General features: G+C 43.9%; 1 protein-coding gene across 8 annotated transcripts; it reads left to right on the forward strand.

Annotated features, from left to right (window-relative positions):
* The first annotated feature begins 650 nt into the window (after positions 1-650).
* On the forward strand, positions 651-8,161 carry NME5 (NME/NM23 family member 5). Of its 8 annotated transcripts, none has more exons than XM_027682457.1 (7): positions 652-855; positions 1,789-1,829; positions 1,920-2,086; positions 3,852-4,057; positions 4,438-4,538; positions 5,538-5,656; positions 7,967-8,161. In XM_027682457.1, the coding sequence occupies exons 3-7, from the start codon at positions 1,958-1,960 to the stop codon at positions 8,030-8,032; spliced, it is 621 nt and encodes a 206-aa protein (XP_027538258.1). In that variant the 5' UTR covers positions 652-855; positions 1,789-1,829; positions 1,920-1,957; the 3' UTR covers positions 8,033-8,161. The 8 variants fall into 8 exon arrangements, with proteins under 8 accessions (XP_027538263.1, XP_027538258.1, XP_027538260.1 ...); XM_027682459.1 differs by having other exon boundaries at positions 652-836; XM_027682461.1 differs by having other exon boundaries at positions 658-788.
* Positions 8,162-9,180: the final 1,019 nt, after the last annotated feature.

The raw sequence follows: 9,180 nt of genomic DNA on the forward strand, positions 1-9,180 counted from the left end.
AATAGGGAGTGTGCAGGGAAAAAATGTGTTGGCGTGATGGTGGAAAATCTGGGATAAACCCCCAGGGAATGGTGGCTCCCCAGCTCTGCTTAAGGCGCAGCTCATCATGGCTTAATGCAGAAAACTGTTTCCTACTCACTATATGTTTGTTTTTCTCGTAAGATAGACACTGTAATTCAATAAAAGTGCTGAAGAACACCATTAGAGAGCTGTGGAGGCGGATCAGTGGCCGGGTGTGCCGGAGGCTGTGCGCGGTGAGCTCCTGAACCCGCTGCTGCTGGGCAGGAACATAAACAGGAAACCTTCACAAACACCGATAAATAACCTCCAAAGGCCTTCTGTGCGTATTCTTCCCCCGCCCGATAAATCGCGTTACTTCACGAGCGTTCGCTGTGACCTCATCCCCTCCCTCAGCGGTTGTAAGCCTGAGGTAAAACTGACATAAAGCTTTTATTGTCACGGAGAAATGCGGGTTTTTTCGGGAGTCCTCCAGTCACGATACTCCTGCACGACATGGGGAACCCTTCCCGAGGCAGCTGTGGCCGCTGGTTGTAAGCCCGCGGCCCGCGGCTTTCCCGGCCCGTGTGGGCCGCTCCGCCTCCCGCCGCCATCACCGCACCGCTCCCGCCGCCATCTTCGTCCCGCCCCGCCCCGCGCGCGGCCGAGGCCCGCGGGCGCCATCTTGTGTCCCGCGCCCGCCCCGCCATCGCCTGGCAACGGCGGGCCGGGATCGCCGGGAATCCCCCGGGAATAGAGGGTTGGGAAAGCCCATCCCGGTCCCGAGGCAGGTGGAACGGAGCGGTTACGTGCGAGTGTTGCAGCGGGTAGACGGCCAGGCGGGTGCTGCGTGCCCGGATCTGCTGTAGGGCGGATGGGAGCGTGGGGCTGAGCGGGCGGTGGGCGAGGGGAAGCGCTGCAGGTGTCGTTGTGTGCAGTTCTGTGAGGGTTGGACACGATCCCCCACAGCATCCTGCTCTTTAAATTCGCCTCAAAAGGCTGAGGGAGGTGGAGGTGTTCAGCCTGGAGAAGAGAAGGCTCCAGTGTCTAAAGGGGCTCCAAGAGAGCTGGAGAGGGACCTGGGACAAGGGCCCGGAGGGACAATGCAAGGGGGAATGGCTTCACACTGACAGAGGGAAGGGTTAGATGGGATACTGGGAGGAAATTCCTCCCTATGACGGTGGGGAGGCCCTGGCCCAGGTTGCCCAGAGAAGCTGTGGCTGCCCCATCCCTGGAAATGTCCAAGGCCAAGTTAGATGGGGTTTGGAGCAACCTGGGCTAGTGGAAAATGTCCCTGCCCATGGCAGGGGGTGGAATGAGATGATTTTTAAGGTCTCTTCCCACCCATGCCATTCCTGATGAGAAGAAGGTCACAAGTGGTCACAAGTCTGTAGGAAACCCTCACAATAGTTCCCCCATTCCCGACACAGTTCTGTGCTCTGGGCTTGCCAGTGGATCTGCTCAGTGAGAAAACTGGCACTTTGTCTTGAGCCCATAAATACAGCAATTAAATAACGATTGAGAAATACCCTGAGGCTCAGAGATGGACCAGCTCCCCAGTCTTCACACATGAGGATACAGATATGGGGTTTGGAGGAACCCAGGGTTGGTGGATGGAGGGTGTGGGAGTACAGTGAGCCCACGAGCCTGGCTCGCTCCTGCGCTCAGCAAGGTGTGTGATAATGCTTCTCTTTCCTCACATGCTGTCCGAGTTAGTGAAGAACAACACTGAATCTTTTCCTTATGTTCCACAAAATGCTGCTGCACTGAAAATGGCAATGTGAACTGCAGAGTGCTGACCAGTCCAGAGAACATCTTATGGATTTTGTGAGGTGGGGGTGTCTGTTCTCAGAGTACATGGTGGATGTCACCGCAGGGGACTGTGCAGTAGACAAACTCCAAATGTCGTGGTGTCATTGCAGGACAAAAGGGCCACGTGAATTCTAATTTAGAAGCTAAGATGGAGGTGTTAATGCCCGAACCTCAGATTTATGTGGAAAAAACTCTGGCTATCATCAAACCTGATGTCATTCATAAAGAAGAAGAAATAGAGGATATCATTCTCCGATCAGGATTCACCATCATTCAGGTAACAGGCTGTGCTCCAGAGAAAACAACTGCAGCTTATAAGTCAGGATGATGTTTATTTTAGCTTTCATCAATCAAGCCAGTAACTAAAAGCTTGTGTGTCCAAAAATCAATTTATATTTTTCGTATGTCATCAAGCATCGCTGCCAGATTCTGTAAGGAGACCTTTTTTTGGTGCATGGGATGGAACAGAGCAGACCAACTATTTTGCTGACCACAGGAAAACACTGATTTTGTTAATAAAAGCTTTAGCAAACGCCCGGAGCAGATGTGTGGACTCTCTGAAGTAACTCTTTGGAGAGCACATCATTCTGATCTCAGGAGGTTTTGTGCAGCATGCAGGGGGATAGTAGAGAATTGAATTCGATAGCTGGCCAGTTGCAGTCTGACTTCTTTTTTGGTTTCCGCTGTTTTTACAGTAAATTGGCTTCATGATTATTTAAATGTAGTTTATGAATATGTAAATGACCGGGCGGGTTGGCCGCTGGGGGGCGCCGTGCGCTCGCGCCTGAGGGCGGCGGGGCCTCCGCCCCCCCCTTGCTTTGGGTGGGGTTTTTTGGTACCTTTCTGGTTCTTTTATTTGTTTGTGGTTATTATTTGCATTTATTTATTTATGGACCCGTTGGAGGCACTCCAGAGGAGGTCACGAAGATGCCCCGTGGGCTGGGGCATCTCTGCTTTGCAGACTGAGAGAGCTGGGAGCGTTCAGCCGGGGGGGACCTTAGAGACCCTTCCAGAGCCTAAAGGGCTCCAGGAGAGCTGGAGAGGGACTGGGGACAAGGGATGGAGGTACAGGACAAGGGGGAATGGCTTCACACTGAAAGATGGGATGTTGGAAGGAAATTTTTCCCTGTGAGGGTGATGAAACTCTGGCACAGGTTGAGCAGAGAAGCTGTGGCTGCCCCATCCCTGGAAGTGTCCAAGGCCAGGTTGGACAGGGCTTGGAGCAACCTGGGCTAGTGGAAGGTGTCCCTGCCCGTGGCAGAGAAGTTGGAACCAGATGATTTTTAAGGCCACTTCCAACCCAAACCATTCCATGAGTCTATTGCTATGATATGTATCAGAAGATGAAACAAATTAGATATATTTACTTATTTATTTAATTCTGATATGTTAATGGAGTCTTCTGATGTCTCCAATGGCTTTTGACACCAAAATTATTACGACTCTGAATTTATGGTGTTCTTCTGTTGTGTAAGTTTGAGCTCAAAGAATGCACTTTAAAATTTTTTTTTTGACTGCCCTGTGCTTTCTGATAACCTCCCAGAGTTGTCCTGATCCTGGCCACCTGCAGCCTAGGCAGCTATTGGGAGAGTGACAAAGCATGAGTACTGAATGAAAAATAGAACAATTGCATAATTAACAGTGTGGGCTGGAGAGAAACTTGTTTAAAAGTAGAACATTGTGCTTGAGAAGCTGAATAATGAAATCCTGCCCTTGTAACGCTCTTCACTTTTTCTCTACAGTGCCCTGACTGTCATCCAGCAGTTAGAAAATGCTGTAGTTTGCCTGGGCTAAAATCACATCTTACTCAAATGGCCTGTTTGCTTAATTAAATTGGACAACTCTTGCTCTTTGTTACTCTGTATCTCAAAGAGAATCAGATCTGCGAGAATCAGATTAGGCTTGGAAGTTGCTCTGTGTTCTGCACTTGAAGATATGGCTGCAGCAGAGGACTGTATCCTCTCTGAGGTCTTTTAATGCTCTAAGCTCTTTCAGTGTACCAAGATTTTTTAATTCTTTTTTTTTTCTTTTACACTTTATAGAAACGAAGGCTCCAGTTAAGCCCAGAGCAATGTAGCAACTTCTATGCAGACCAATTTGGGAAAATATTTTTTCCTAATTTAACAGCCTATATGAGTTCTGGCCCTTTAGTTGCTATGGTTCTTGCCAGACATTGTGCAGTCTCACACTGGAAGGAATTGCTTGGACCATCCAACAGCCTGAGAGCTCGGATAACTCACCCTCACAGGTAACTCACTGACTGGCCTTGGGGAAGTCAGAAGGACTTTGTCATTCTCTTAATTGAGACCAGAAGTCCTCCTCCTTTTTTTTTTGTTTTTTTTTTTTTTTTGTACAGTAGAGACACAGATTTGGAGTGGCTTCTTATCTCTTCACTTTTGTGTAGCAGCTTTTCATCTCTGTTTTTTAGTATGTGGAGTTCACCTCTTTTATAGAGAATGATGAGTGCTTGAACAGAAGTTTTAGTAGCTACTTCCTATGTTTAAAACAAAATCAAGCCTATGTCCTGTTAATTACTCCATATATATTGCTTTTCTGTGCTCTCAGACTCCAGAGACCTGGAAGGGATTTGCAGTTGCCCTCCAAACAGTTATTTTTCTTGGTTTTTAGCTTAAGAGCACTCTATGGGACTGATGAGCTGAGGAATGGGCTTCATGGCAGTCTCAGCGTTTCCTCAGCAGAGAGAGAGATTCGATTCATGTTTCCAGAAGGTAAAATGGTTCACTTGATACATTGCCAGTCTTGGGGAGGATAAAGTCCTTCCCTGTCCTTCCCTGGTATTACTTGTCTCTGCCCAGACTCCAGATACAATTGATTTAGAAGAGGCTGGGTTTGTTTGCTGTTTGTGGGTCTCTTTATGTATAAGCCTTCTATGAAAGGCTACCAAATCTATCTGAAGAGCCAATACAGTTACAGGTATTGCTTCCACTTTTCAAACTCTGTGCTCAGAGAACTGGAGCAGACAAAGCTGGTAAATGAGAGGAAATGGGAAGCTGTTACACTCCAAGTGTTTCTGGCACTGTCAGCCTCGGAGACTCCTGTTGACTTGAGAATTCTCAGCTGACTCTCTTCTTGGGCTCAGGCTGAGTAATTCCTGTTCCAAAGCAGCTGGATGCTCACATGACAGTGCAATTCCAAAGTTAAGTGCCAGAGAAAGGGGCCTTAGAACCTGGAAAGGCTGGGAGAGGATCTCTTGTTTGTAGCAGGCTTTGCTCTTTGACAGTAAAATGCCAGTGCAACTGCTAGAAAAATGTGTCTGCTTTTGTCAAGCAGATCAGTGAATTTAACAGAAGATGTTGCACTTCCCTCCAAACCTTACCCATTGTGAGCTATGTCTCTTCTCCTCACCCTGACAACAAAGCAGGGCTAAAGGTGGGATGTTTAGGGTCTTTAGAAAGCACCTCCACACTGCAAGAAGAAAGTGCTAAACATGGGATATATTGTTTCTCTTCAGGGATACAGGTTTTCTCCGGATGATGGGATTTCCTCCTTTTCCATAATAGACTATAATTAGTAACATTACCTCAGGGACGCTGTAAAGTGGTTTAGGGAGTTTCTTTGCAGTTTGTTGTGGGAGAAGCTATAAACCCCATGATGTATTATTAACTTGTTAAGGAGAAGAGCAGCTCACGTATAAACAACCTTTGGAAGAGCAACGGTTTTAATCACTCCACAAGCTGCTTTCTAACACCTGTGGTTGCTCTTCCCAGCGATCCTGGAGCCAGTTCCCACTGGACAAAGGGCAAGGGATTACCTGAACCTGTATGTGAAGCCAACGTTGCTGGCTGGGCTCACTGCCCTGTGCAAAAAGAAGCCAGCAGACCCAATGGTAGGTACAGTGGAAGCTTTGGGATAAGCTTTGGGATACATTTACTCTGTATTTACTGAGTCCCTGTACGTAGGAAAACTACTCTGTTGCTGAAGAGCTGTGCTGTTTTAGCTCCTTGCTAATGAGCTAATCAAATAACGTTTGGTTTCAAGAAGTTGATTTGTTTGTTAGAGATGAAACAAGGGTGTGTTTTCAGTCCCCAAACAAAATGAGCTTTCTTTCATCTGGAAAAATAGGTTAAATGTGTTTTTAAAGCTCTACTAGTACTAGTTCACACTAGTACTTCCTTAAGCATGCAGATAATTAATCCATGTGGCAACTTGATGGCAGTTGTGGTGGATTTTACATCGTTATCAGGTTTATAATCAACATTGCATTTTTCTAAAAGATACATTTCTGTAACAAAAAGCCTGAAAAATAACTTGAGGTGTTTCTATGAACATGTGATATACATGGGGTCAAATTAAATGCACTTTGAATTGTTCCAGCTTTATAACTTGTTTACTTTATCTGTATGTCTGCCACTGTTGCCATAGAAATCTTGAAAACAGAGATTAAGTCCATCCCTTTGCCCAAAGGCCAGACCAGTTGTATCTAACTCTGGCCTGTTCTTTAGCACCCCAAATGATGGAGAATCTACAGTCTCCCTGGGCCATCTGTTTCAGTGCTTAATTATACTTAGTTAAAAGCTTTCACTAAAAGATAGCCTAAATCTCCTGGGCTCCAATTTTAAGCCCATTACTTTTTTTCCCCCCCTTTTACTATCCCCAGAAGACACTGGAGACAATGTATTATCTCCTTTTTTTGCAGCTTCCTATTGCATATTTGAAGAGTATTACCATCTTCTTTCCCTTCAGTCATCTCTTCACTGTATTAAAAACTGATTTTTTCTTGTTACAAGTCCCATTATTTTAACTCATTGTTTTGAATTTCAATTAATCTGCATTCTTAGCACAATTTTCTAATCAATTATGAGGTATCTAATAGTAACTTAATTGAGGCAATACTTTCCTTCTTTGCTTGCATGAAAGCTGTATGAAGCAGTGTCAGTAGCTTTGCTAAAAACATTATATTTGCACCTTCTTGGCCGTCCACAATGTCTGTGAACTTGTAAGAGCAGGAAAAGGATTTGATACTTCTTCAGAAATATATCTTGCCTGTTGCTTTTCTGTTTGTTACCTGGTAGGTGACTCACAGGGAATGGAATGTTTTGTTTTTTCCAATATCCTTTTTTTTTTCCCCTTCTTTCCTTTCTTCTTGAAGATGGCATCAGAAACTGTCTGTGCACTCAGAAATACTTGCTGGCAGCACAGAGGTTGTCTCAGCCAATTCCTTAAGTAACACAGGATAAATTTAATTGGGTTCAAATTAGTTTAATTTTTTTTCCCCAAAGTGGCTTTTCTAAGGGCTTTTGTGTTTTGGGATTTTTTGTTTGTTTGTTTTCCATTTCTGACTTGTGTTCTTACTGTTCCTCTGCTGTTCTGACTAACCTGTCCTGGTGCTCAGCTTGTTGGCTCTCCCTTTGCAAACCAAACTTTTTGCATGTGGTGATAAAGGGAGAGTGTTGCTGACCTCCCTCGTTTGCCATTCCACCAGTTCTTTCACTTCACAGCGTGGTATGAAGTTTGTTGTACTCAGCATTCCAGAAACTAATCGTCAACAGCCCTGTGAAGTAAATAAGGATGTGTTAAAAACTTTGCTTTACAAGTGGAGAAATCGAGGCAAAAGGTTAATTTGCCTGAGGCCAGGCCCAGACTGGCAGATGGAGTTGGGACTCATGGCATTCCTGCCTCCCACATTCTTATGCTGGAAAACTTACAAGATGAATTTCAAAGAGTAACCACGTTTTGGTTTTAAGTTTTAGGTATTATAAAGTGATTTGAGTGCAGAAGGCTGGCACTTTGAATGAATGATTACTGGATGAGGTATCTCTAAGTGTTGTCAGGAGTAATATTTCATTAAGCAGTTTCATGTGTCTTGTGCAGCCTCATTCCAAAGCAGAGCTGGCTGCATTATTTGAAATATGGCTCAAACGTTCTTACAATTACAAAAAGATAAACACTGCCAGGAAGAGTTGTCTTCTAAAGGTCAGTGTGAATTGTTCAAAAGCAATATAAGCTGTGAACATTTAAAAGAACATTTTGAAAAAGCAGGTTATCTGCATGTCCAGTTTTTTCTGAAAGGTCTTAATTTTGCAGCACAGTAGGAGAGTATCTGTAGCAGACGTTTCAAATAATGCTTTTAATATTCTCCCATACATTTAGTAGAAAACAACAGAAAACTGACAACATTTGGGGTTTTTGTCCACAGATTTGGCTTGCTGACTGGTTGATTGAACACAATCCTAATAAACCTAAACTACAATTTCATCTCTGAGGAAGAGCATCGAGGGTGAGGGCTCAGTGGAAACCATCTCAGGCATTTCAAGCTACAGATGTATATTATCAGTGTGTCCCTTGACTGTGTAACCAATATTATCTGAAATAAATGCATTTATCATAACTACTTGTGTCTTCATGGAATAAATAACCTTGCACTTAACCAGGATGAAGTAGTTCTAGTGGCTTCTCTATTGATGAAGTGAACGTAGAATTACATGATAAATTTATGGCATTGGGTGATTAGAAAAAGACAACATTCTCAGCAGGTGTGACTTACTGCTGTTTTCCCCATTTTTCTTGGTGTGGGGAGAACAAAATTATTTACCCCAGTGTGGATTCCCAAACAACACCCACCTGGCCTGTGCTTTGTGAAACCAAGAGTGGTTTTTCAGCATTTTTTTTAGCAGAGAGGAATTCAGCTGTGAAGGGAGGTACTTGCATGTAACATAGAAAACAATTACTAGAGGCATATTAGCAACTTGGGAATTTTAATTGCTGATTACGTCACCGAGCTAAGGTTACTCTTGAAGATGATTTATTTTGTCAGAATGTAAGTTGAAGGTACGTTGAAAGCACCTTTCCCATCTTGATGGCAAAAGGCACAGTGATTATAAATCAGTCTTTGATTTCCATTACAAGTCCTAAGAAGATGTATTTTAGTCAAGGACTAAGGTTATCTTCCAACATTTTTTTTTGCAAGCAAAGTGCTTACCTGGAACAGCTCACCCTAAGAATGTTTTCTGTGTGCTCCTGCTCTTCCAGGTGTGCACATTTCTGGTTTTGCCTTGAACTTTAGTGTGTTCTATTTGAGAATTTCAAGAAAATGGGGCAATGGGTCAGTCCCACACTATTACCTTTTCTGAAGTAAATTAACTGTTTTTTGGGATGTGGGGCTTTTTGATTTTCTTCAAAGAGCTGTACTTATACCGTTAACTTCAAGCTTAATATCTTGTGGTTTGACTGGCTAGAATGAAGAAAGTGTCATTTTCATAACCCTGAAATATTGGTATGCTTGACTAATACTAAACAAACAAACAATTTCATAATTTGTTTCATGAAAAAACTTGCTCCCCCAATTTCAGTAATTACCATAAGTCATTTGTTTGTAACATTAAACTTTAAGTGAATTGTTTATCCTCTCGG

This window comes from Neopelma chrysocephalum, unplaced genomic scaffold (assembly GCF_003984885.1).
Source record: "Neopelma chrysocephalum unplaced genomic scaffold, ASM398488v2 Primary Assembly neopelma1_63, whole genome shotgun sequence".
NCBI classification, from domain to species: Eukaryota; Metazoa; Chordata; class Aves; order Passeriformes; family Pipridae; genus Neopelma; species Neopelma chrysocephalum.

Excerpts from the sequence above, each read along its gene's own strand:
- NME5 (XM_027682462.1), top strand. The coding sequence starts at position 1,958 with ATGGAGGTGTTAATGCCCGAACCTCAGATTTATGTGGAAAAAACTCTG. Across the intron at positions 4,539-5,537 it reads TCGATTCATGTTTCCAGAAG|CGATCCTGGAGCCAGTTCCC; the intron begins GTAAAATGGTTC and ends TGCTCTTCCCAG. Across the intron at positions 5,657-7,966 it reads AGAAGCCAGCAGACCCAATG|ATTTGGCTTGCTGACTGGTT; the intron begins GTAGGTACAGTG and ends TTTTGTCCACAG.